The 26,240-nt window shown below is 46.0% G+C and overlaps 13 protein-coding genes across 13 annotated transcripts; 7 read left to right on the top strand and 6 right to left on the bottom strand.

The window, feature by feature from the left end:
• Positions 1–2,016: 2,016 nt before the first annotated feature.
• BDV37DRAFT_289431 (fungal specific transcription factor domain-containing protein) lies at positions 2,017–4,078 on the top strand (the record flags this gene model as incomplete). Its single annotated transcript, XM_032088465.1, has 5 exons — positions 2,017–2,565; positions 2,636–2,793; positions 2,843–3,013; positions 3,064–3,405; positions 3,481–4,078. The coding sequence occupies 5 exons, from the start codon at positions 2,017–2,019 to the stop codon at positions 4,076–4,078; spliced, it is 1,818 nt and encodes a 605-aa protein (XP_031934759.1).
• Positions 4,079–4,284: 206 nt separating this feature from the next.
• BDV37DRAFT_265647 (uncharacterized protein) lies at positions 4,285–5,494 on the top strand. Its single transcript, XM_032083817.1, has 2 exons — positions 4,285–4,455; positions 4,511–5,494. Exon 2 carries the CDS (start codon positions 4,545–4,547, stop codon positions 4,926–4,928), a length of 384 nt encoding a protein of 127 aa, XP_031934758.1. The 5' UTR covers positions 4,285–4,455; positions 4,511–4,544; the 3' UTR covers positions 4,929–5,494.
• A 1,084-nt stretch (positions 5,495–6,578) lies between these two features.
• BDV37DRAFT_56431 (uncharacterized protein) lies at positions 6,579–7,421 on the top strand. Its single transcript, XM_032090877.1, has 2 exons — positions 6,579–7,253; positions 7,318–7,421. The coding sequence occupies exon 1, from the start codon at positions 6,670–6,672 to the stop codon at positions 7,156–7,158; it is 489 nt and encodes a 162-aa protein (XP_031934757.1). The 5' UTR covers positions 6,579–6,669; the 3' UTR covers positions 7,159–7,253; positions 7,318–7,421.
• Positions 7,422–8,016: 595 nt separating this feature from the next.
• Positions 8,017–9,138, top strand: BDV37DRAFT_265643 (ankyrin repeat domain-containing protein). The gene is made up of 3 exons (XM_032083816.1): positions 8,017–8,246; positions 8,315–8,539; positions 8,588–9,138. The coding sequence occupies exons 1-3, from the start codon at positions 8,239–8,241 to the stop codon at positions 9,051–9,053; spliced, it is 699 nt and encodes a 232-aa protein (XP_031934756.1). The 5' UTR covers positions 8,017–8,238; the 3' UTR covers positions 9,054–9,138.
• Positions 9,139–9,429: 291 nt separating this feature from the next.
• BDV37DRAFT_289429 (uncharacterized protein) lies at positions 9,430–10,680 on the bottom strand (the record flags this gene model as incomplete). The annotated part of the gene is made up of 2 exons (XM_032088464.1): positions 9,430–10,123; positions 10,454–10,680. 2 exons carry the CDS (start codon positions 10,678–10,680, stop codon positions 9,430–9,432), a joined length of 921 nt encoding a protein of 306 aa, XP_031934755.1.
• A 297-nt stretch (positions 10,681–10,977) lies between these two features.
• BDV37DRAFT_289428 (uncharacterized protein) lies at positions 10,978–11,370 on the top strand (the record flags this gene model as incomplete). The annotated part of the gene is made up of 1 exon (XM_032088463.1): positions 10,978–11,370. The coding sequence occupies one exon, from the start codon at positions 10,978–10,980 to the stop codon at positions 11,368–11,370; it is 393 nt and encodes a 130-aa protein (XP_031934754.1).
• Positions 11,371–11,541: 171 nt separating this feature from the next.
• Positions 11,542–12,420, bottom strand: BDV37DRAFT_56440 (uncharacterized protein). Its single transcript, XM_032090878.1, has one exon. The coding sequence runs from the start codon at positions 12,172–12,174 to the stop codon at positions 11,713–11,715; it is 462 nt and encodes a 153-aa protein (XP_031934753.1). The 5' UTR covers positions 12,175–12,420; the 3' UTR covers positions 11,542–11,712.
• Positions 12,421–13,901: 1,481 nt separating this feature from the next.
• Positions 13,902–15,766, top strand: BDV37DRAFT_265631 (uncharacterized protein). The gene has a single exon (XM_032083815.1). It carries the CDS (start codon positions 14,230–14,232, stop codon positions 15,550–15,552), a length of 1,323 nt encoding a protein of 440 aa, XP_031934752.1. The 5' UTR covers positions 13,902–14,229; the 3' UTR covers positions 15,553–15,766.
• BDV37DRAFT_56420 (uncharacterized protein) lies at positions 15,645–15,996 on the bottom strand. The gene has a single exon (XM_032090876.1). The coding sequence runs from the start codon at positions 15,959–15,961 to the stop codon at positions 15,737–15,739; it is 225 nt and encodes a 74-aa protein (XP_031934751.1). The 5' UTR covers positions 15,962–15,996; the 3' UTR covers positions 15,645–15,736.
• Positions 15,997–18,280: 2,284 nt separating this feature from the next.
• On the bottom strand, positions 18,281–19,037 carry BDV37DRAFT_265629 (uncharacterized protein). The gene has a single exon (XM_032083814.1). The coding sequence runs from the start codon at positions 18,699–18,701 to the stop codon at positions 18,339–18,341; it is 363 nt and encodes a 120-aa protein (XP_031934750.1). The 5' UTR covers positions 18,702–19,037; the 3' UTR covers positions 18,281–18,338.
• Positions 19,038–19,106: 69 nt separating this feature from the next.
• On the bottom strand, positions 19,107–20,948 carry BDV37DRAFT_265628 (glutathione-independent formaldehyde dehydrogenase). The gene is made up of 2 exons (XM_032083813.1): positions 20,483–20,948; positions 19,107–20,414 (listed from the first exon to the last, which is right to left on the bottom strand). The coding sequence occupies exons 1-2, from the start codon at positions 20,898–20,900 to the stop codon at positions 19,657–19,659; spliced, it is 1,176 nt and encodes a 391-aa protein (XP_031934749.1). The 5' UTR covers positions 20,901–20,948; the 3' UTR covers positions 19,107–19,656.
• Positions 20,949–21,469: 521 nt separating this feature from the next.
• BDV37DRAFT_265626 (ankyrin repeat domain-containing protein) lies at positions 21,470–22,756 on the bottom strand. Its single transcript, XM_032083812.1, has 3 exons — positions 22,295–22,756; positions 21,826–22,238; positions 21,470–21,728 (listed from the first exon to the last, which is right to left on the bottom strand). Exons 2-3 carry the CDS (start codon positions 22,185–22,187, stop codon positions 21,596–21,598), a joined length of 495 nt encoding a protein of 164 aa, XP_031934748.1. The 5' UTR covers positions 22,188–22,238; positions 22,295–22,756; the 3' UTR covers positions 21,470–21,595.
• A 1,832-nt stretch (positions 22,757–24,588) lies between these two features.
• On the top strand, positions 24,589–25,624 carry BDV37DRAFT_289424 (uncharacterized protein; the record flags this gene model as incomplete). Its single annotated transcript, XM_032088462.1, has 4 exons — positions 24,589–25,177; positions 25,225–25,239; positions 25,288–25,427; positions 25,484–25,624. 4 exons carry the CDS (start codon positions 24,589–24,591, stop codon positions 25,622–25,624), a joined length of 885 nt encoding a protein of 294 aa, XP_031934747.1.
• Positions 25,625–26,240: the final 616 nt, after the last annotated feature.

Here is a 26,240-nt window from a genome sequence, read left to right as displayed (position 1 = left end):
ACTCACAGTGCGCCCGAGAGTGTGATATAGTTGAGCAAATACTTGCCACCAGATTGGCGCGGCCATATGGCAAGTTAATTCTGCACGGATTAGGCATTAGTTTGACGCCACAGTCAAAGTTATGATTGGGATCAGTATCAGATCGCCATGCCAAATTACCCTAAGCATATCTTGGGCTTCACGCTCAGGACACCATTTGATCATAGCGTGAAGATCAATGGGGATCTCTATGCACAAATGCGAACTTCTGCAACTTCCTAGTCATTAGTCACTGATTACAATCTTCCCATAGTTATCATTGACTAAAGTATGCCCAAGGAGCTTCATTGTTTGTTGGGCCTGCAGAAAGCTTCATATCCTTGATCCACGATATGGTCCATATGGAGAATCTTAGGCCAATCTCATTGGCCTGGAACAATTGGCGCAAGGATCTTGGCAATGACAATTCACGATTACTAGCACGGACAAAGGAAAAAGGCACTAAAATAATAGTATGACTTCGATCGTAAGGTTTGTTGTCTCACTATCCATTTTTTTTTTTTTTTTTTTTTTTTATTTTATCTTTTTTTTTTTTTTTTTTTTTTTTTTTTTTTTTTTTTTTTTTTTTTTTTTTTTTTTTTTTTTTTTTTTTTTTTTAGTTACCCGCATGACAAGCCAGATAATTGAGAATTGGGGCGGAAAAGATCATCCAATGGGAGACCTAATCTGTAGAATCGGCAAATATTACTCCGTTTGTCTCTAGGGGGCTTTGCTTTGACGTGGACCGATGAGGGACGTATAGATCTCGATACTGTGTACAAGCATCCTGGCGATATATCGTCCAGTTACAGTAGACCTTTCCATTGATGGACCGGTGATCTGGTAGACTTTTGGAGAGTGGCAAATATGTGTAAGGCTACCCCGTGTGGGTGAGAGTGGAAATCTAGAATGGCGAATTAATTTATTTCCCACGTGAGACGTAGAAACGGTGGGGTTGTTGGTTTCCAATGATTTGAATTAAATCCCTGTAGGGCCCCCGTCTTTAAGGTACAGGAAGGAGGAGATCACAGGGTCGGGTAGAAAGATTGTACAATCAGTAGTGTTAGTTGGGGCTTCTAGACTTTGGTAGTCCGGGTGCTAAGTTAGGGCATGGAGAATGATCGGACAAGCTACAACCTTCCGCCCTATCAAATGATTCAGATCCGTAGTTCTAGGGCCGAAGGATTGCGTTGAAAGAGAATTTACTGCCTGTCAAGTGTCCCAGACCTGATTCTTGGGACCTATCAAGAGAACCGGAAGTCTTGAATTCCATTTGAGATGAAGATTTTGGGCAAATAGTATCGACGCTAGGGCAAGAAGTGGTGCGGGTCACGGGACCTGATTGGGTGGCTGTTGCTGCCGACACCGAGTGGAGATTTGAAGATCTGCAGGAGGAGAAAGAGCAGCTGTCGTGGGGCCGCGGAATTCGTCTGAAAACAAGATTTCCAGAATCATTCGGCGCGACTTCATTTCCTTAAGATGCGCCTGTACCAATTCGGGGTACTGCCGCTTCCACCACCATCTGTAGTCGAGGAAATCTGCACGTTATTATATATCTAACGCCACCCTTCATGCCTCTATCGCCTACCGTTTTGCCGCGCCATCCCGACCCCCGATCCATCGGCCCGCGCCTCTTCTCTTTATGTCCGATTCGAAGTCATCGTCGTCCTCGCCTCGTTCCCTTGCACCGGCTCTTGGTCAACCCCAAAGACGAACAAGTTCTAGTGACGATGTAGTCCGTGGGCGAAAACACAAGACCACCGCCTGTAGGGCTTGTAAGTTAAAAAAGCTCAAGGTGAGATTGCTCTCTGCTCGATCGCATTTGTTCGTCGTCTTCTCCCGCCCTTTGCCTTTTTCTATGTTTCGTTATAACTGGGACTATTGGGAACCGTCCTTGGTCGATCGGAATGCCAACACCACGGCTGATGTTGATAGTGTCGAGGTGATCCACCGTGTGAGCATTGCACTCTCAACGACATTGAATGTGCTGTGGATGAGATGGCGGATATGCGTCGAAAGTTTGCCATGAAGCGGAAGCTGGACCGACTGGAACAAGCGGAGGACACCTTGCTACACCTAATAGGTGCCTTACGAGGGAGTGAAAACACACGCATCGCACAATTACTAAACCTGATCCGGAGTAATGCTTCCTTTGATGAGATTGCAGTTTTCTTGGAGCAACAGTTTTCTCGAGCTGAGATTGAAAGATCACCCGAACTGCGCGAGTTCCGACGTCAGCTCTCCCGACCTTCAGACGAGGACGATGACGACGGGAACGAGGGTAATGCACCTCGGATTCCGCGGCGGATACTCGAGGTGCGCCGCCTCGCCGATATCCCAGTATACAAGGTCCCCGCGAAGCCCTGGACGACGGTCACAGACGATGACGATCTGGTGTCACACTTGGTGTCCTTGTGGTTAACATGGACTTACCCGTGGTTTGACTGGCTAGATAAGGATGCCTTCATTCGCGATATGCAGGCGGGGAATTTGAACTGTCGGTTCTGTTCGCCATTTCTGGTGAATGCTATCCTTTCCGAGGCGAGTGTACGTAGAGTAGTTTGTACTATTTAAATCCAATACACGAAGGATTTTATTGATCGGTGCAACTCGTCAGTATTTTTCCGACTACGCCGAAGTCTTTACCGTCCCCGGTGATATGTTCTCTCGCGGCGACCACTTCTACGAGGAAGCCCGGCGATTGCTCGAAGCAGAAGACGAGGAGGTCCCCAGCAGTATACCGACTATACAAGGCCTTGTTGTGCTATTTATACGGTCAGTTCGGGATGGCTTCTAGTGTGAGTTCTTGGCTAACATATTCCAGGCTTGTCTTGATGGGTAAGGATCGCGTGGGATGGATGTATATGGACCTCGCTGTGCGAGCCGGGAAGGAGTATGAATCTTCGCACCCACCTCTTCCTATCGAAACGGAATCGGTGCGACAGATCGAGAACGTGGCCAACCGAACATTGTGGGGAGTTTACAACATGGCTTTGTATGTGGAATCTCCCCATGCCGAAAGACAAAGCAAGCTGACGGTTGAAGGACGGCTGCAGTGTCCTTGATGAAACACATAGATATCAGCCCCCCTCCGCGACCGCGTGTGCCCATCAACCATGAAGATCCTCTCGATGTATGGTCTCCCTATCCTCAGCTGGTACAACCGGTACGGGGTTACCATAATTGCGTATTCGACCGGTGGTGTGATTTTTCTTTCATCACGCTCCGAATCAGCCGAGCTCTTCATGATCCCGATAACAGTCCACCTCAATGCGAGACCGCAGCTACTATCAATGACATATACCAGCAGCTACAGAGTTGGTACGCGAACTTACCGGAATGTCTACGCCTGGAAAATGCCGAGGTACCACATGTTTTGAGTTTACAGTCAGTCTACTCGATGAATCCAAGGCGTTATGAATTCCTTTCTTTTTTTTTAACCTTCTAACCTACCCCCTCTAGCCTATTTTACCACACAAATGTCATGCAAATCTTTGGATTCCTCCAATCAAATAGTGGCGACTTTATAGCCCCAGAAACTGCGAAAAATGCCAAAGACCTCTGCCTCTCGACAGCTAGACGTATCGCTCAGATCCTCAGTATCCACCGCGAGAAATGGGGCATCGACCGGCTGGCCCCCTCCACCGTCCAGTGGGCAAGTATCGGTCTTTTTACTCTTCTTGAAGCCCTCGACTCACCTGAGAATCGAAAGGCGTTCATTGAACTTTGTATTTTTGCCCGGGCTATGTCCCGACGCTTCGCTCTGGCCAAGGGCATTCTTCGCATGATCCAGGTAACCGCACAGCAGACGGAGGTATCCTTGCCGACGGAAACAGATGCCCTCTTCCTGGATTTTGAGACACAGACGTGGCGTGAAAGGGATTCCCTGTCGTTTAGTAGTTTTTATCCACACTTTTTGACAGTAATCCGACAGGGAAAGGTTCGACAATCTGACGTGAGTATGGATCTGTTTCTGGAGAAATGGGATAACTTAATATCGGCGACGGACCACCCAAGAAGGAAAGGGAAGAGTGAACCATTGTGGGATAAGAGTGGTTGATTTACGTGTTATGACCGTCAAACTAGCATCAAGAACTTGCGCGATTGTACAGCGCCTTAATAGACTGAGGAATTACCTGCGCCACATAGCTTCCATCGCGTTCCTTTCCGTTCTCTTACTTTTTCACCACCTCCATATTCCCTAATCTTCTCTCTCTCTCTCTCTCTCTCTCAGATAATCTAGCAAACTCTCCTACCTAAACCATAGCAAGCCCTTCCATATCAGAGAGCCAGTTTCTAGGCCTATGGCAAAAGTACAAGCTCTTCCATTTTAGAAAATCATTTTGATATCATAAGCGATGGCCACCAAGCTCGCTGATTGTCCCACTCGCTTAATGCCAACTCCACATAAAGCCCCAACACCATAACAAACTCGAAGTAAGCTCTATATAACCTCCAATAAAATGACCCTCTAAGCAACCTCCGTAAATAGATCCTACCTACATATCTCCCAAGGCCAAAATACAATGGAAGAAGAAAAAGACCACCCCTGCCAACCCGACCCTCCCAAACCCGCACCCTCTCAGAGGAAAACCCCACCACCCAAGACCTATCTCAACGACACCAGTAAACATCAAGACCAAGACCAAGGTCAACGTGACCACAATGAACCAGATCCAAATCCTCCACCACCAGCATATACCCCAACAGTCCTAATTCAAAACCAAACAACTCACTCCGCCTACCGACCCTCCTCCATCCTCCCCAAACCAGTAGTCATACCCGGGTACGCCCCACCCAGGATGAAAGAAAACCAAAACGATTTGAGGGACCAGGTCTTGAGAGCCAATAAGAATATGCAGACCGCAATAACGTGCGTTGTCAAAGATGCATTAATTTTAGAAACATAATCATAAGTAGGAGAAATAAAAAGAGAGGAAATAAAGGCAAATTAATTATAACAACAGGATTGATGGAAATACAACGGCGCAATATATGTTATAAAGAATTGATGAGGCGGGAGGAAGTGGTAATGGGGAAAGAGGTATTGTGTGGGACATAAGCTCTTTCACAGAGGGAAGTGAGACAACAAAGAGTGAGCTCGTAAGAATAAGAGATGGTACACTTGCTCAGGTCCTCTACGACTTACCTGTGGGTGATCCTTCCAAGGTTGCCGATCGCGTACCTGTATGCAAATGTCAGGCACTACACTACGACGGGGAACAGCGCCAGTATAGAATAGGCTGGTAAGCCAAGCAACAGCGAATCTTGTACTGACTGAGAGGGCGGAGACAGTTGAGATGCATTTCCTAGTAGTCTTCGCTTCAATTTCCCCTGCCAACCGATCTCCCGTTCCTTTAATGTCTGTCGTACAATCCTATCATTGGGCTATCTAGGAGAACTTTTGCTAATCGATCAATAATTTTTGGCAGACTCACATCCTCAAGATAAATTACCCCTATAGTTCAGCTGTCATGTTCTTGGGTTCCTTGACATAACTCGCTATGAAGCTTCCAGTAGTTTCTCCTAGGCGGTCGAAGAGACTGCATTGCGCGTAAAGTTTCTTCCGTCGCCGAATAACCGGTACACACAAATGGAATCTTAAGGTTTGAATGGGCACTCTACTAGGCTCTTTGAGAATATTTAAGCATGGGTAACCGGGACAAGAAATAAAACATGGCAGAAGCACAAGAGTGATTCGATAGAACATTAAGGTAGGATCGATGCCTGTGAAACGAAATCCAGATGATCTGCCGCGGGAGTTAAGTTGGCGGCACTTGCTGTACACTCTATTTTTTTTTTTTTTTTTCATTTACCCAGACCCCTCACTTTGAAGCGATATGTGGGCTACCACTACTTTAGCTATCCCTGGATGTCTATTTACATGCACCACTGCATGCGAACGAATTTAGAGCCCCGTCAGGGCCTGCCGTGGCCTATTTGCCTGTGTTTCTCGTCATGGTGGGCCAACGGAAAGGCTTCGATGAGTTCTATCGGCTTCAATCCTCGATACTCTACAATAGCCAGCTCAAAGCCAGCCATCAAATACTTGTTCATCGTAATCTAGATAGTGACATTCCAGGTTGTAAAGATGGCTAAGTTTCTCGTTGATCTAGGCCTCGTGAAGAACATCATTACAGTCTCTTCGAGGTAGTTCTTTTGAGGATATTGTATTTTCTTGGCGATATAGCAAGTCCACATTTAGGATCAAAAGGAGTAAGTTTGAAATTTATTGTAAACTTATTTTGTATATTTCCTATTTCGTACTCACTTGCAGCTCTCCTCCAAAACTGCTGCTGGTGAAAGCCGACCTGGAGAATGACTTTAGCCAATGAGATCATGCCTTTCTGAGAGACCGTCTGTAGGAATTACGACTTTGGTAGGATGGCTGGTGGTTGGGTTGTTCAGAATTTCGCTTCTATGTGGATTACGTAAGCTTGACTGCTCGCATGTGAGCTATGCTAGCGCAACTCCAGACAAGTATGGTCTGTCTGAGTGGTGAGGGAGTTTGGTGTTTGACCGAAAGGACGAGCAAGAGGGGTAATTAATTGCAAGACTCAGCTGAATCAGCTATCTGCGTTAGAATGTTCCAACATCAAATACTTTTAGTTTTATGATTTCGAACTCCCTTAAAGATCATCGAAATCTAACATGCAGAAATCATCTAAGGAAGAGTTTACAAATGCCAGTACTCTGCAACAGTCATCGCAGCCGACCCTACCAACCCTACAAGAGGTGTTAAACATGACTGCTCCAGCCCCCTATACACTCGATTCTTTCGTTGAATTTTTGTCGCGGAACGACCATCTTCAGCCACTCGAGTTCATGTTGGAAGCGAGAAGATACAAGACAAGCTATTGCGGAGTTTTCCAGCAGGCTGGAGAGTTGCAAACGCCGAGTCAGCGCCAACTGCAGCATTTAGCCATACTTTGGGAGCGCTTAGTCTCTATTTACATTTTACCTGGGTCACAATGCGACGTCAAATTGGCAGATGACGCACTAAACCGTCTACAGAGATATGTGGATATGCCTAGTGTGCCGCCTATCGAGATAAGCGACTTCACCCTAAAGCAAGTGCATGATAAGATGGCTGGATTGATATTCTTACTGTTTCTAAACGAACGTACCTCGCTTAATTGACAATAAAATTTACGGTGGGTGCAAGCTGTCAACCTTCGGTCATGATGCTCAGTTGGGTTTCGCGCGCCGCAAAGAAATGTTATTGCGTCGCTTGGGTGAGTCCAGGGTGGAAACTTTCACAATTACATGAAAAGGTGCTGAGGTCAACCATTTCATTAGCTTAGCGAATACTAATGCCGATTCAACGACTTCAATCGCCCTCCAAAACAGCAACCGGTTGCTTGATTTATTCCTCTCTTTGTCATAAACTTCTTTTTCATCAATCCATGGAAGTGCAGGTTATGTGGGGCTACGGCTCGGCACTTTTTGCATATGATATGGGAAACTTCATGAGAAGTCAATGTTTTGCTGCTCTGGTCAAGAAATCTTGGCTGAATTGCGACAGCATCTTAACGTACCTCTAGAATCTATTTTAGATCGTTCGGTTACGACTTTGCATGTGATGTCACGCTTAGCAGCACAATGCGGACTTGTGGAGACCGTCCAAAGGTGATACCAGAGTATACAACCAATTTCGCAGTTGTCAGCATTATGGCCAAGCTTCAGTTCCAAGATCATCATAAAAGCATTTTTATGATTTTATTCTATGTTTATTTTATACCAGAAATAAATGCCGCCCTTCAAGATAAACAGTCACTTGAAGTTTGGAGCCCAATTCTCGTCGCCGTGGTGTACAGGTGGAACCCCGGAGGAGCGCCACTTGAACCACTTCAGGTGCCCACCTATTGTTCTCACCCCCTCAATATCCACAGCCGTCATTGGATGGCCAGATTCCCCTTGCAAGGCCCAGACCAAAAAGGGTGAGAAGTTTTCTACCCTGATTCCCATAACCCATGTTACCGATTAACTAACGTAAGCGGCCGGTGATTTATAATGAGAGGCAAAAATAATGCGGAGTCACGTCACGTGTCGACGAAGACGGGAAAATAGATGTGGCGGAGGGCTGGGGTGAAATTTGAGCACCAATCTGACAGTTGCTGGGCTCTGTATACATACCGTAACTTGACGGATAAAATTTCTGGAACAGCGGATTCTGCGAGGGTCTCGTCCAATAATTCATTATAGGTCGTTCTCAAGAATATGAAGGAGTAAGAGAATCCTGTCAACGGGGAAATGCAGTGACGATCCAAGCATACTTTTCTGACTGGCGGAATAGAGGCGCGAATCCGTTCTTAGAAGGACTTCAATTACCACTCCACATTCCAATACGCGATAATCATGCCGAGGCTGCTGCAACGTTGATCGATCAAGGAGTACCGTTAAGTCAACATATGTTTCTCCATGCGACACGGCTCAAGTCTTATGTGATTCTTAAAGCATTCATCCATAGAGGTTGGGATATCAACGCATGCCTCGATTACTGGACACCTCCAGCTCTTGCGTAAGGCTTGATCAGGCTTCAACATGCAAAATTTCTAACGTAAGGCAGCTTTGCTTTGGATGACGAGACTAGTGTGAATTGGTTTTTGGAGAATGGCGCTAACCCTGACGCGCAATGCGACAGCGGCTGTACACCATTGTCAATGGCAGTCAAAGTGGCGCCAATGGAGACCATCAAACTCCTACTAAGCCGCGGTGGCACTATTAAACATGGCTGGCTGCTGCACTACGTTGCGATGCGAGAGTTGGCGGATTGCCTTGAGGTTCTGGATCATCTCCTTGGGCGGGGTCTTCTTGTGAACAACGTGATGTACAGAGCCTTGGGCACTGGTACAGGATCAGCCTTACATTTCGCCGCTGGGAGGGGACAGTTAGATATAGTGAAGCGTCTTGTTGAAAAGGGTGCCGATCCACTAGTTAGGGATCCAACTGGACAACTGGCGATCCACTGGGCACAAAACCGTGACTACGAATCAGTTGTTGACTTTCTTCGACCACTCTCCATATTTGGTTAACATATGATGGTATCGTTGATGTCAACAACCAACGTAAAGTTCTAACGCCAGTAGCGCTTGGAAACAATAATGAGATTCATGAAATTTACAAAGAGTAAAGATAATTAGGCCAATAGTCACGATAATTACAATACACGACTAGGCCTGTATAGTGTATTGCGCGTCAAGTGGATGATAATATACTTTCAACACTATGAGCTCGATGATCCAGCGAACATAATGGGGAAATAATACACCAGAGCGGGTCCTCTTTGCTCAGATAGATGGCCGATTTAAAGTGGGCTCACTAAATGTGAGCCCCCACAGTCATAGCCGTAATTGTTCCTTGGCGTCTGTTCCGGGACTTTTTGATATTGTTGGGCGCATGAACAACGGGTTACCCAAGAAGTTCCCGCTCTGATAGGATAGTTGGCATGGGCATCGATGGCCATGGAAGGTAGTCCACCCAGGCGGGATGTGGAGTCAGCAACTGTGACTGACTTGGTATCAGCCAACTCGGCATGCGATTATAGTTTTCTTCAGTTGGATGAATCTGGTATCGAAGAAGGAGGAATATCACATGGAAAATAGCGACCTGTTCCGGTAGCGGTAGCCTTTGATTTGCCCCCGGAATGGAGCCCAGGATCTTCTCAAAAACCTTGGCGATCGAAGGGATGCTACTCTCATTCGCCGGGCTGAGAAGCGAGGAGATCTGTAGACAGCTAGAATCTGCTCTCTTCTTCCTGAAACTGTGTTTGACCACCCCAACCCGACGATTACTGATGAAATCCAATACTATGATATCGAAATCGCACGTCGGAGCAGTATGGTTAAGTGGCATAGCAAACATGGCCTCGGAATGTGCCATTCCAGGTCTTGGTAGTGGCATACTCGATGAAAAGTTTCTTGAAGGCCCTGACGTGGGTGACAGTAGACGGCAACAAATTGTTTTGTAACCCTGCTGACGACAATCGTAATTGCTGGAGCTGGTCAGCTCAGGAGGGGTGTCCTCATGTCGGTGTTCAGATGTACCATGGGGAAATGGGTTCGCGTTTGAGGCGGCGTCGTCGTACTGTCGGAGATGGTTTTCGCTTTCACGAGTGTAGTGAGCGCGGTCTCCGGGGTTTGACGACTTTGTTGTCTGGAGTACGGAACGCCACCAAGTGCTATACATTGAGAAGGGTTTGACTGTTGTATCTATAGGCACTATCCTTAATCAGCATCATCCATGCCAGTCGAAGGTAAAACACATGGCCTTAACTGCCGCAGGATTCTGACGGCTTCCTGGCCGATTCGAGAAGGATATCCATGATCGTCTTGACACTGTCAAGCATTTTCTGATTTTCCACCTCGAGCACTTCATTCTGCTCGGAAACGAGCCGTAGGTCAGTGTGTGGCCATGTGGAGGAAATATCGCGCACGCGTAACTCAAGAGAATTGATAAGTGCGCGTCGGCGCTCGCGAGCATTTGCTGCGCCAAGCGGTCATTTGCTCGCTTTTTCGCCAACTGAAGCGGCGTAAGGCCATGAACTCTTCTAGCAGGGACGCAGGCCAGAGTAGGTCTGGTGTCGGTCAAGGGGAGATCAGTCGGTTTAGGAGCGGCTGCCTCACTAGTGCAAGTAGTAACAGGGTCGTCTTTGTCTTCCATGGTTTCAGACGGTAAAGTCGTTCGGATCGATCCGCAGGATTTCATGGCGTAAGAAGGTTCACGAGCTGATGGATGAATAAAGCGCGGAATGTTCATCAACGCGAAGCTGCGGCTGTCCACTTCAGCCCAGCCGGCTCGGGACGATCCTCCGTAGTACGGAGGCCTATAGCGGCCACTCCGCAACAACGGGTCTCCTTGCTAAGTCCATTTACCGCTTTCTCGGCCGCTTCCCTATTTACCCATCGGGTCAGTCTGCTACTTTAATAGAATGAAGACTATGTGGAACTGGCCAATCTGATGGAAAAAGGCAATCCAGAAGCAAAAGGATACGGGCCGTTCCGCCACACCCTGGAAGTGAGTAAAGTGAAGGACTGCTACTGGGACAAGCAATCTGGAGAGGGTGAGGTGGGGTGGAGTTCCCGGGCCACTGCTGAAGTTTCTGGTGGCATGGCTGCTACTCCGGTCGATGTGTCAGTCCAAATGAAGCGCAGCACTTCGTCGACCGGCAGTGCAGCCAGCCCTCATTACCGGCTCGGTGGTGCGCAATACAAGCTTAAGAATCCTTTCAAGCATGAAATGATGGATTGGGTGGACGAGAACACGGCAAAGATTTATCAAGCCCTGGCGTCGTCGCCACGAGATCGGAGATCGTGGGCTGATCGTGATTATGGGTGTTTGGTTCACCGATGAGTGTGCGGTCAAGCTCTATGGGAAAAAAACGCAATGTTGATTTGTCGCTGGACTTGGGAGCTATGGGAATCGGTAAGGTAGGCGGCGGTATTGGGGCTTATGATAAGCTCAGCTGAGAAAACTGGTCCACATACCCTTCAGGAAAGGTAATTGCAGACGGTTTCCCCCTTCGCAACTTGCCATCAGGACTGGGACTGGATCGTTAATAGCGTGCAGACCAAGGATGGCTACGTCGTCTCGTTTGCAGGCGTGGAATACTCTCTCAAGTGGCTCGCTAAGAATCGCAGCGTGGCACGTGCCTTTTTTCTATGGGATACTTGCTGTGAATACTAAATAACAGAACTAATCCAGCCTGTCGACGTAGAGAGATATACAGTCAATATGCCGCTTCCAAAACCCGGGCCGATTGACACTACACCAATCATTACAACTCAGACCTGGGGCAAGCAGACAGCCGAGGAACAAAAGACGGTAGAGCCAGAAGCCGATAGCGAGGGAGAGGATGCGAGAGAAAGCACTGTAATGCGTTTGGGATGGATGATAAGTGATGATGAGGCAGAGGAGGGGTATGCACAGCGGCAACAAGATGCGAAGATAATGGTCATCGAGAAGCTGGCGCAAATTCGGCAGATTGAAAACGAAGAGCAGAAAAAAGAGGGGATGAAGAATTTGGTGGAGGGGGATCCGCAGACTCGGGCTATTATCGCGAAGTTGTATCTGACATAGGCTTAAACTGGATCTTTCAAGTGTGCTAAGCTCTTGGATATATGCGTTTTTATTGGTTGGTTGTCTGGACGCGTCCATTAGAGGGAAGATCAATCGGATTTGTGTAATGTGACCCTCGGTTGCATATCACATTATACAATTTCTCAAGAGAAGTGTCTGTCTGCTGATACGAGCAGCGTTTCTTTGCTATCTAAGCTGGTTATTTACTATATTGGTCGTCCGAGTATAGAGAGTTCCCCATACCGCGCTTGCCCCTAGCGCTGTATCACGAATAGGCCACTTCATCTTTACTTGTCAGGGCGCTTGATTATGTGAATTATATCCCGGCTTGGCCTTGTATGTAGCTTTGTGTGCAAGAACTAATACCTTTCATGCCTATCTTTCATGTCCTTGTTATGTGCTTTAACTCCTTCCTCATCTTGTTTACTGCCTAATTCACCACTCGGAGTTAGGCCCTTCTCGGTAATCCTTAAGGCTATAATATTTCTGATGTCTTCTACTGCTTTTGGCGTCTGCGAACGACTGATCTGGAGGACTTTCAGGCGAGGGTTCTATTTTCCGTGTTAGCAAACTTTTGAATATCACTGGAAAATTTCATCATTTCTTCTACCATTATATATCCACCCCTTATCAGATGCTCTGTACTCTCTCTTGAGACGCCCAGTGACTAACCTTGATTTTTGACATCTTTCTCAACGACTCTATCTTTGACCAAGTCACTCCTACTTGATTTTCCATCCTTGGATGTTTTATCCTGGGAGCTAGCATAATGGCGAATCGATTCAGCAATAGAGGCACTATAGGTTGAGGAAGGAATACTGATCTGGCGGTATATTGGTGCCATATATAGTCGACGTATGATACGCATATCCATCGGTAACCCTTTCTGAAAGTAACAGGAGAAAATGCGGCCATATAATATAGTTCAGATGGGAGCGAGTTTGTTTCCAAAAATCGGGTGTATTATAATAATTGTGGCAAAAGGCTCTGTGAGCCAAAGAAAATCTTGACTATTTGATTGGATATGTAACTGCGTACAATATTACGTTAATATCAACTGGATATGTTTTCTCTTAAGGTGACCTGCGTGCTGCGAGCTAACCACCCTCAAGGGCGAGTGAGAATAACCTCTAGGTATAATTATCCCCACTTTTAAAACTGGGGTATTGAAGGAGTAATATCTCGAACAGTATTATTGCTCCGCGAAAGTTTGTTTTGGGATTACAACATAACCATGGAATCCAGACGCAGTATGTCCAGTATGACGCGCCTCTGACGGGGCTTATGAGCACCAATCAACTATGTCTTTCCGCATCAGATTAACTTTAACCAAGCCATAGAAACGCCCAGAGTAGTGGTCAGGGTATTAATGCAGACTTTCTCTGAACTAAAAAGCTAGTGCAGTAGCTGACCTAGGGTAGCAGGTAATCCATTCAGATGATGACGTCAATGTCGTGGATTTGGCGACTAGAAAAGGTAGTTTGCGTTGGAATTATTCACGAGGTGCAGAAAGCTTTGGTAGACATGTTGATGCTCAAATCAGATGCTTCTACAAATATGGCAGACATTGATATCATTTTACAAGCATAGTTTCAGCATTGCCTGCCTTTTGCTCGTTTCCCGAGGTACCGACCGTATATCAAAATCGTTGCCGCCATAGGAAGTATCTACCGGTGTGGCGAGGGCAGTAGTTAACATGCATGACGTAGCTTCGTGGATTCCATCCAGTGGCACCGGCTTTCTTGATAATATATTTAATAAGGCGATCATCCCCTTGTCACGCACAACTTTTGCAGTACCGATACCGTCTCCTTCAAGAAATCTCATACCACCAGTCATGAGTATTAACACTGTTTCTAGAAGCAATTCTCTATACTGATATTTCTTGAAAAATAAATCGAGCTGCTCTAAGTGTCAAGATGGACGTGCACACTGCGTCCAACTCTCACGAGTGTTGGGAAATCCTTCCAACATGCAATATCCTCGGCCATGCAGTGAACATGTTATTGCCATGTATGGTGTAGTATATGTCCCTCTTAAGTCACATAGGATTGCTGATCGTAGCTTAAAGATATTGATCCATTCGATTACAAAACCGTCCTCGAAAACAGCTCCCAAAGGTCAGTTGTTAAGATGGCCAAAACTGGAACGACAGTCCAGCTACCAGGGGATGAAAAGTTATACCTGCTCCCGGAAAATGTTAGCTACAGGTATCTTGGCACTAATTCCTCGAGGAACGACCTTATCTGCGAAATGGGATCGGAACTAGCTCCCAAGTTAGGGATGAATATGAGTTTAAGCGGTCGCTACGCTGGTATCTCTATATTATCCAACTCGCAGCACAGTTATGAGCCTTCTTTGCAATTTAATAGTCTCTATGGTATATACAGCCTCGATCAACAGTCCTACAGGCTATATCTAGATCGAGATCGATGTTACAGTTTTATAAATCCGGACTTTATAAATGCCGCGGAACAGATGCCTTTCTGGGACGAGAGTCTGGCTACATACCAAGTGTTCAAGTCATTTTTTGAAGTCTGGGGCACCCATCTCGTGGTACAGTGTCATATGGGCAGTCGATATCAACTCAAGGTTGAGCGTGAGCAGGCCTCGCATAACATGCGAGATGAGTTCACTGCGCACATCAAAGCGGAATATCAGGGAATAATGGGTGACAGCTACGGGGTGGACAACGAGGACGAATATAGGCAGCATTTGAAGATGCGTAGAACCCAGTGCAAAGTGCTCGGAGGTGATGCTGGATACGCTGCAATTTTGGCGAACGATCCCGCCAGCAAAGAAGCCTTCCAGAATTGGCAATCGAACCGTTGCCACACAACAGACGCTATGACGAACAATCAGGTCCAGAGACTCGACACATTCTTGCAAGGGAGCAGTAACTCTCTCCAAAAGAGGATTGGTGAAAATCTGGCGCCAGCACTTGACTATTTCTGCAATTTCATGGAATTGACGGGAAAGCTCAAGTTCATTCCAGTTTCAGCTCGAAACGAAAGGTTACAATGGGCAGAATGTAAGATTACCTATCTCCCAGGCATGGAACTTATACCGGAGAACAAAATGGGCTGGAGGGTCACGAGAATATCGCCGGCACATGTGAAATATGAGCAATGCAACTCGGATGAAGATTATCTTGAAGCTTCGATTACTATCCGAGGGCCAACTCATATAGTTGATATTTTGTTCAACGGGGGATTGGAAAATGGCTCGGCAAGCCTTTTTCGGTACCTTCTTCTCTCAAGTCATGGGCCAAAGCCTGATCAGTTTTGTACCCGTGTGATTTCAAAGAAGCCCACAGGACATGAGAGTGTCGTCCACGTTTCACCGTCTTTAAAAACATGGGGTGACTTTTTGGAATCCGAATCGGTAGCTTATAAACAAGGGTTGGAACATAGCAAGGAGCATAGGATAGGGGAAATTCTTCTAAGGGCTCGTTGATCCAGTATGGCCTCACGAAACAACCAAATATCATAGGGACAGCTAACAGTATACTACTGCAATTTACCCCAAAGAAGACGGTAAAAGGATGGATAATTTGCTTTACAATGGTACTTTATACGCGGATCTAATTGGTTGATTTCCTGTCAGAAGGCTAGCAACACTTTTTGCTCATAGGTACGTATCAAAATCTAGAACACAGCTTGCATAGGAATACGTTCCCGTTTTCGCGGTGGGTTTCCATAGTAAAGAAACGCGCGTAGCTTAATGAAGCGCCGGTAAATAGTTTCATGTGAACACTTATGACTATGAATATCCATGTCTCACTGTTTTCGCTCTGCAATCGAGACATCAGCGCAAATATCTCTTTTGATATACGTACGATAGAATAGGACCAATACTTCAGCATTTGAAATAGTCAATATATTCGACCGTGCTAGCGATTGATCATGTGCAATTGTCGTTGATTAGGCTACCATTATTGCAACGTGTGATCACCCCATGACCTCGATACAGATTATAGAATATCCAGAGACTATTCGATTCATAATGCATATTCAACTTCAACACAAACCATAGGTCTAAATTGACTACCACCCATACCACCGACCACATCTGAAAACATATAAGCTATTGCAAAAATCCAGCACGAAAATGTGTTTTCCCCCTGCCTACCCTATCCAACTATATCATAAGATCGAAAGAGTATCTCCAACAAGAGCACCATGACCTTTTAGAAAGCTGCTGACGATCCCACAAGCCATAGCCACAGTTCTCAAAGGGTACAGAGGGGTATCATCCCCGCTAGGGAATGCGCGTTTAGGAGGGAGTTTTTCGAGTCACTTGCAGCCCAAAAGTCCAGTGCTTTGATCTCCAATAACCATAATGTTAACCGCAACTATTATAGTTTATTTTTTCTATATTTATTTTGATTGTATTAAGGTTTGAATACCACCACAGTGTTTGAATGCCTTCTAAGCCATTATATCATTGAAGCCCAAGCAAATACCAGGGCTACGTCCTAGCTACTCAAATCTATGAAGCCTGACCTTGATGGAGTGGACCAGACACATTACCAAATCGCATGGTGATGCCCTTTTAGGCGCAGAATCGAGTTTGTTTCGCAACCTTTGCTTCAGGGAGAACTTTGTGTTACTACTATGCAGTAGGAAGCCCGATGCGAGAAGATAAGAAGGTTAATTATCACAGTTTTGATGGGAAGAACCCCATGTAATGGTTTTGTTCAAGCCTACGCCTATACTCTACTTCATTAGTATCCAAATCTAAGATTCAGAATTCTAGAGATGAGGATCCCAGGCATGCTCGCTTGACTAAATGATCATCTGTGTACAGATCCAACGCCTAGGGACTAGTATCGTAACAGTAACAGATGATAGATCGAGAAACACACTCTTTTTCTCACCCTGTGCTACGAAATATATACAAGAAGGGTGAAAGATATGTCTACATAGAAGCACACGAATGTAGTCCTTATCAACATAATCTTTAATGTTGATCGAACGTGAGTGTGTATTATCCTCGCCACAATTTGTATTACCAGAGAAACATGGGTCATGAGCTCTGAAGAATCAGAAGGAGGTGTCGGTATATTAGCAGAAATGCAGGGAGCAGCTTTTGCATCGTCGCCGAATATTATCAACTGGTTTCAACTCTGACAATTATTATTCCGAAAAGATCTCTGATCACACTCACTGAAATATGGCTCATCCTTCGTAGGTCTGGCCTGGCAAACTCGCGATTCAATCCATGCCCCATATGTCACATAAGGCAATAGCTCGTTAGCAGCGAGAGAAACTGAAGTTTCCTTTTTGTTCACTAAGTATACTCAGGTCGATATCCGGATGCTGAACGTTACCTGTTTTCTCAGTTAAATTCACTCGTTCGTTAAATTACATAGACGTAATGGGCGAAGCGTAGCGTATATTGTGGGATTCAAAACTCTCTCGCACTGCGTGATAATGACGCTGATGGCGTCTAGTATATTTCTACCAAATAACTAAACCTTCTGATCTTGCCATAATATGTGTTTACACGGCTGTGCAATTATCCTTGATCCGGCCCACACCATAAGCCATGCCCCATATGATGTACTTCTGTTTCTTTCTAGAGTGATTTTAGATCAAGCAACCTTGGATCGGAATACGAAACATAACTCCTAGCATTGCAGCCATTTGATCGTGAGAGGTTCTAATCTCCTGGTAACCGTAGCTGTATCTTCTTTCCACTGCTGCTTATCTGCATACATGTACAACTGGGGAGTTCGTGGGTTTGCCCTGGGAGGGAGAAGTTTGGGAAGGGGGCGTTAGGCTGAATCTCCGACCTCGTACAAGATTGGTCATTTCAGTGCCGGAAGTCATCCTCGAGTTCCGAATCAACGTGGCCAACGTAGAGCTCAAAACTCCAGGTCCATTATGGTTGCCCTTGAGGAAAATTCGCCTGAAGTCGGAACATTTCGTTTCTGACACTAAACGTGAGGAAATTGTAGTGGAACCTGTGAGTAGGCTGTACTACATTAAGAAGACAGCAATGAAGTATATATATATATATACATATATACGGCAGGCAGTTAAGGCAAAGAAGTGTAGAATTAGACTAGAAAATGCCCTTTGCAATATCTTCCTCAAACCGTTATGAGTTAGCCACACCCCATAGTATTCTTCGTATTCGGCCATCTTCAGTGATAGAGGTAAGTGGAGTAGCAGATATTCATACTTGCACACGGAATCGGCCCAGGGTCTCCCTGGTATCTTAAAACGGTTTTCTAGTCAATGAGGGCAGCAGTTATCTTCCCTTAATTGCTCCGAAATAGCGGGTTCAGTATCGTTTTTGGCCGTTGCCCACTGAAGGCAATTCTCACAGCGGCTGCAAACCCTACAATAGAGTCCATATCCACACATCTCCCAACGCAAACAACGGAGGAAGTGATAAAGTTTCTTAATCCGTATCACCTGTCCAGCTTGATATATGTCTTCCCAGACACCGCAAGCGGGGCAGATTCGACGATTATTTCGAACGTGTTGTTTCCCCCTTTTACCCTTTACTTTGTTTGTTGGCAAACTCACCCTTAGAACGAAGCTTGTGACAGCGGCTACTAGCAAAATAATCCTCGTACCTATTATTGTTAGCATTCTATTACGGTGCAACCATAAGTTCCCGATCGTGTGATACAACCTTCTCCACGTCCCTGTAACACACAACTATGATAACTTTTGCTCCACTGTTATAGGCCTTTCAACCTCAAGCGCATTCTCTGTAGCCCGTCAATGTCGGTACAATCAGCAAAGATGATCCTTAGGACGGGGCAGCTTGGAAAATTCCATGCGGTCCCGCCCACGGTACTCCAATATAACTACTAGACGAGTGATTATTGCTAAACAGAAGCAGAAGAGGGCTAGGAAAGGCCTGACAAATCAAAGATACAGAGCAGCCATTAGAGCTATCAGTAGGGTGAAGCTGTCGTGAGCAGGAGGAAGAGACTCTGGCAGGAGCGACTTGATTTCTGGATGCAAGTGTGAACACCTGTTTTTATGGGTGTACGCTGCTGCATAGCTGTCTGACAGTAGATTTTCCCACTAGACTAAAATACGAATCCGTACTCAGACTAGTGGGTAAGGTTTACAACTCTCACCCGTAGTATGAACTTAGGCTTACGGTAGAAACCAAAGGCAATAGTAGATTGGCAGCAAACTTACGCTAACAGTATAAGCTTAGGACAACAGTATGAACCGGGGAATATCAACGCTCAAAATCAAGCTTGTGTCTTGGCAACGGGGCAGAAAAACACTAATCATATGTTTGTTCTGAAATGACCTCTCGACCACTACCGAGCAATGGGTGAATGTCACATGATTAGAGGCGAAAGTCGCGCCTTTCCAGCTTTAGACTGTCTCGCTTATGTTCAAATGTTGGCATATTCAAAATTGCTGACTCTGACAATTATGCTAACAGCTAACCATAGACAGAATGAACTTTTGATCTTTCTGACCCTAAGCCACAAGGTCTGAAGCCTTGGAACTGGGTCTCTGATCCTTGCACGCACCACCTCCATATATACAGCTACTTTTTGAAAGCCATGCTGTTAGCTTAAGAATTAAACTGTATAACCGGTTTTCCAATCTTGTGAGTAGAAAACCTTTCATATGCGCGGGGCACCTCATCAAGACTATACAAAACCTCGTCAATAATAAAGCTTGGCTTTGCCTTACCACTCTCAATCAACTTCTGTAGCATAGGTTGTAATTTTTGTATCTCAGCCACGCCGCCTCGAATTGATAGACCCTTGAACCAAAGAAGTCCTATAAGCACGGGAAATTTTCCTTGTTTATCTGTAGCTAGAGGCGTTCCTGCTGTTGAGCCTGGATATGGAGGGTATACACCATAAAGGCCAATCCCTCCTGTCGCCTCCGTAACCTTGATACAATCATTCAAGACTAGGTTCTCTTCCGGCTCGAGCTTGCTATTCACACACTCAAACCCAACGCAGTCAATGCTGCGACGCACACCCCGCGGCTCGCGTTTTAGAATTTGTTCAACAGGGTCGTTCTTGGTGAAATCAATAGGGATAGCGCCTATCGAGGCTGCTTTCTCTAGTCGAGAAGGAACATAGTCAACCGAGTAGACCGTGGTTGCCCCACGTAGTATAGCCGAGTAGGCAGATAGCAGACCTAGTGGACCAGCGCCAAAGACTGCGACCGTATCTCCCGCTTCGAACCCTGCGCAGTCAAGTGCGTGCCAGGCTGATGGGAAAATGTCGCTGAGGATGATATAGTCGAGGTCATGCTCTGTTGTTGGAGGAAGCTTGAGACAAGATGAGTCCGCAAATGGAACACGAATGTACTCCGCTTAGGAATTTTGTAAGCATAGAGCCTGCTTGTGTGAATTTAAGCAGACAGAGCCGAAGGATACATACCTTGAGCACCGCCTAGATTTGGCCCAAAGTCTTCTCCAAACCCCGGAAAATCAACGAGAGTAGGCGGATTGAATGTGAGGCAATAGGTAAGGCAGCCACGGTGGCAATTTTCACAGTATCCACAGTAAATCGCTCCGGGAGCCAGCACCCGATCTCCGACCTTGAGGGATTTTACACCCTCTCCTACTTCCACAATCGTGCCGAGTCCTTCGTGACCCATGATCCACGGGGGAGTTTTGCTGCCGAAGAGGCCGTGATACATGTGTATATCTGTTCCACAGATTGCGGCTGTTGTGATACGAATAACAATGTCGTTTGCATCCATAATATGAGGAATAGGCTGGTTCTTCAAGGCCATCTGGAAGGGCGTGCCTTCCCAAACGATAGCCTTCATGGATTTATCTTGAGCTTGTGACATTTTGCGAAGTCAAGATTCTGTAACTCATAGCACAGGAGGTGATTGAAAATCTAGAACCATATTAGCTCATGGATTTCTCTAGAGTCCTTATATGTGCACAGGAGAGACTATACCTAGTTAAGAATAGTAATTCTGTCCGCAAACAGCAAATTTTCGCTAGACGGATGACATCATTTTTTTTTAAAAAGATTCATTGACATATTACCCTGGATAAGGTAGTGATGTATAGATGACAGATCCATCATAACCACAGGTTCTAGATTATAGTTGCGGGTTTCCGGCTTGACAATGGTGACAGACCGTTGCATTTCAGTGAAGTCATTGTCTTCTTCCTATATCTTTACTCTTGTTTGACCTGGTCTCTGCACCTTTCTCAATTTAAGCTACATAAGTTGGATCAGCCTTTGTAACGCACGTATGTATACTTCAAACTTTGAGATAGTTCTCTGATGCTTTCTATGCGACAACCCGGCATATTCGAAAGAGGCGCCACTCAAGAATGAAACCAGTGTACGAGCAAAACTTAAATTAGCATTTAGGTTTGATCAAGAGCACGTATTGTATAAAATAATAAACCAAGCCTTTCTCCGAAACCAGTGTCCCGCCCACCACGGATACCGCCGGATGCAGTACAATCAGAGCCTCTCCACCGGCCCATCATTTCTAAGTGGATGTTGTGTACATGGTCTTGTTACTTACGTCAATATGATGTCAAATCCTATCTCATGGTGGTACTTTAAATGGTTGCAGAGGTTCATGAATCCCTTCCTCATAGACTTATCAGTCTTGAGATTGTTCTGCACATTACGCGGGAGGAAAGTGAGGCAGGTACGATTTGATCGAACCCAGAACTTCCCCTCATCAATGTCTTCAGGAAAATCAGACCATACGTCTACCTAACATTCCAATGCGAAAACGCATCCAGGGACTCAGAAATCCGGAGATACATTGCCCACATGTGCATCCATACTTCAGGCGATGCCACTTGACGCCGGTCACTCTGATACCACCATTGGTAGAGATAAGGCAGATAACAGCTGTGTCGCTAAATCCAGTGAACTGATCCGAAACGTCTTCAGTCAACGCATTCAAGCGATGTGTTGTCCTACTTTCCTCGAGATTTGTTAGTAGAACATCCAACGGAGTCTCGCCTTGACCATTGCGCTGTTGGAGGAGCACCTGGGTTCTGCTCAGGATCCACCGGACACTATTCGGCTTGACTTTGGCTGCAGCAAGGTGCAAAACAGTGTTTCCGTGTGCATCTGTAGATTTCCCTCGCATACTCATTGTCGGTGGACTCTAGCGCATTTTTCAGGTCAAATTCCACGTCAGGGTCTAGTATGCTCAACGGAACTGCTGGAGTCTCGTGATCGTTGTCAGCTAAATTTCTATAGATCTCTTGACTAGTCCAGCGCTCTATTGCTCTATGCATCTCTCTCACCGCATACCCAACTACACTCGCCATGAAAACCTCAACCAAGAGCCTCGAGCTAGCTCAGCTGGCCTTTTATGGTATTGCTTCCATTTCCGCTATATACTGTTTCATTGCACATCGAAAGCACGGGAAGCTTGGATGACTATATGTCTTCGTGATGTGTGGCCTACGGTTGGTAGGAAACGGCATGATATACCACGCACTGTCCACAACTGGGCAGCCAAGTAGGCCGTATCAATGCACTTTCGACCAGCGGCTATTTTTGGTTAAGTATGCAGAAAAACAACCGACGCGTAACATATTTTATACATGATTTATCACCTCATGAACAAAATGAACAAAACGATATCGAATACATAGCAGAAGACACACCAAGCATCACGATTCACGATGAACCCTAACAAACCCCCAATCTTCAACCTAAATCTACTGAAACTAGCTACTGTTCACTATAGTCTAATAGAAATATAACCAAACTTCCACCACCAGACCCCTTCTAGTAGCCATTATAGGAAACAAATGAGCCACCAGGTAATGGTGCTAGATCTGGAGCCCTCCCCACACAATTTTTAAGACGTCTACTCGATACCGTCATCATCATTACAATTGCGCATTTTTTCAGGCCTTATGCCTCCGTCTTCTGCCTGCCGCTTGCCTGCTTTAGGGTCAAAAGAGCACACATATTCCCAAAGATGGACTAAGGGCGGGTCTTTGTGTTCGCGTTCTCTTGAGACCAGGATCACATGGCCCGCATCTACATTATCCACTGCTCGACTCGGAGAAATTGGTATGAGCATGCGGTCTTCCATAGCAGTAAAATAGTAGTCATTGGCGATTGAGTACACAAAAGCTCCCATGCGTGAACGGAGTTGACTGTCATTCACGTCAAACTTGCAATATTCGCGTGTCTTGAAAAAGTAAAAGACGGCAAGATTTGTCGCACTGGACTGGCTCCATATGTTGTAGATCTCTTTGGCTCCCCTACAGTGGGGCATGCGAACTCTCTGATTCAACGGGGCAACGTGGTCCTCGTCCTCAAACCCGCCGCCACTGGCGGCCGTAGGAACAGGCCCTGGCCCATGTCGACACCTAGTGACATGCTCCAGCTCTCTATTAACATTTGCACTTTAACCTCACCTGGTAGAGCTAATGTACCTTGTGAATGAGGTTTGGGGTAAAAGAAAGAGGTTGACGACGCGTCGTTTCTTTCTTCTTGGCGTGTGATGATTTGGTGGGGGTCGAGCGACTACAAAGATGTACGCACTGTTTATCAATGCGAGCCAAGGCCGGATGAAAACAAATCAGAATAAAGAAGCTCGAGAGTATGTATATTGGGTACTAAATACCCTAAGGCTGATCTGGACTTAGGCTTGTGTACTTACTAAAAATGGAATTAGAGGGACTCGTCCAGGTTATTTGTGTCACTCATGGGTATACCCAGTAAATTTGTAGGATGCAAAGATTGTGATACCATATTGGAAACGCAGGAGATAAAAGAAGGACTTAAGTCGTTATCATCGAACCTATCCAGAAGGGGGTCGCAGCCCCTTCTGGTAGGGCAAACTTAACTTTGCCTTGCAAAACACTGTTTCAAACGAACTCTCGATTGGAACTAGTGTGATCTTGAAATATAGCTTTGCATACCCTGTCAAACGGATGATGATCATACTCTCTAGATCTTAAATAAACTCGGACTCTAGATCTATAGGGTACTGTATACCGTAGGAAGGCGCGAGCTGGAGGATACTGCGTGCTGGAAACTTAGTTTAACAAGCAAATAGAAACATTTTTTTTATCAAGGAGTAAATTGTTCAGGGTAACTATATTCACGGTTTAACGCAATGGGGCTGGCTACATGGCGCGACCCGCGACTCCAAACGGGGTTGCAGGTGGCGAGGATGTATTAGTGGGCCGCACGACGGGATTGACGACGGGACGGGACAGTGATTTTGCGTGGACTAAGCGTTTAGTGGCAGTGACAATTATTAAATGCCATTAGGCACGATATTTTGGAGCGTACTAACGAATATAGATAACGGAAACGATCCAAGAAAGGCTCGACTACTTTCGGTACACTGAATGCTGTGCGCCATATTTCGATTGCTTGAAGGAGTCAAAACTAAAATTTGGTCTCCACCAGGTGTATCATTGCCCGTTGTGTTTGGGCTAGAAAACGGCTCACTATAAAGACATAAGCTATATCACTGCGGCAGAAGAGAAAGCAGTCTATTCTTACCAGTACATTGAAGATCCATGGAGGAGACTTCAAAACGCCAGACAGTCTTGCCTGAAAAGTTATGGGGTGGTAATGTTCGCCACGGAACCCCCTCCTCCCAGGAAGAAAGCACCGGGGTTAGCCAATCAGTCCAGGACCATACCACTCGATTTGGTATCCCGATAAAATCAAGCCATGCTTATCTATCTCTCGCACATATCCCTGAGGAAAAGTCGAACACTGAATACCACAAATCCTATAACGTTGATCAAGCTGGGCCCGGGGTGATTGCTCTGAAAGATGTCGAAGAATTTCCCGTCTGCCTCATAAAGGTACGCAGGATTCCTAAGTCATGGAGATTTCAAGCAGCATCCCATAAGAATCTAATTTCATTTCTGGATTCTTATCATGCTCACGGGTTAATGTATCTGGTCTACGAATATGAGCATCTCGCTATTTCCCTAGGCTGTGTGGTGGGTAGGGTTGACTTCAGTGAAGCAGATGTTGCTACTGTCTGCAGAGAGATTCTGAGCGCCATTGATTATGTGCACTGTGAGCTAAGGATATCTCATGGTGAGGTGGACTGCAGCAATATTCTCTTGACTTGGAAAGGCGAGATTAAATTGGGTATGCTAGACTTCCTGGTTTTTATCACGGGCTAATTAAATATACAGCAAATATTGGTGACAGTATGTTAAGTGGAAGGACGCTCAAAGACAGGCACTCTGATGTAAAAGCCATTGGGGGCCTTGCAATATCACTTAGTGTCCGAGAAACTCTAGTGGGCGGAACTAACTCGGTGAAGCCGACCCTCTCTCAGCCAGTCCAGCAATTTGTAGACAACTCCAGGAGCAAATCAGCTAAAGAGCTTTTGGGGGTAAGATGTATCCGGACCTACTTTGAAACGAAGGGGAGCTAAATTAAATAATGCAGGATGAATTTCTGTGCCTAGCAACGCCTGGAGGATCATGGTGCCTTAAGCGTCATTATTTTGACACACTTCCCTTTGGTGTCCGCGTTGGTAGTCGGTCATTTGCCAATAATGAAGATTTGGTGCCAGAAGATGGAAACTGACGGATGAGGGTTAAGTTATTCATCAGGTTAAATCTGTTGACGGCAGATATTGAACAAGATAGCTAAATGTAACCTGGTAGAAAATATTCCGAGATATGTTTAAATTTTCCTTATGATGACTACGTAGCAGAGTAGACTAAGCGGTACAACCAGACTAGGTAGTTGGAACAGGCTAAGGGGTGCAGACAGAGTAGGGGGTATAGAGAGACTCGGCGGTGGGAAGAGACATGAGAGTGCAGACAGACTAGGGAGTGGGAAAAGACTTGGGAGTGAGAAGAGACTCGGGAGTACAGAGAGACTCGGGAGTGGGAAAAGACTTGGGAGTGGGAAGAGACTCGGGACTACAGAGAGACTCGGTGGTGGGGAAAGACTTGGGAGTGGGAAGAGACTCGGGGGTACAGAGAGACTCGGTGGTGGGAAGAGACATGGGAGTGCAGACAGACTTGGGAGCGCAGACAGACTCGGGAGTACAGAGAGACTCGGTGGTGGGAAGAGACATGGGAGTGCAGACAGACTAGGGGGTGGGAAAAGACTTGGGAGTGGGAAGAGACTCGGGAGTGCAGACAGACTTGGGAGTGCAGACAGACTTGGGAATGCAGAGAGACTAGGGAGTGGG

The sequence above is a fragment of the Aspergillus pseudonomiae genome (genome assembly GCF_009193645.1).
Source record: "Aspergillus pseudonomiae strain CBS 119388 unplaced genomic scaffold BDV37scaffold_158, whole genome shotgun sequence".
NCBI lineage: Eukaryota > Fungi > Ascomycota > Eurotiomycetes > Eurotiales > Aspergillaceae > Aspergillus > Aspergillus pseudonomiae.
Note: the sequence above shows the minus strand (reverse complement) of the source record. Positions and strands in the feature narration are given on the sequence as shown.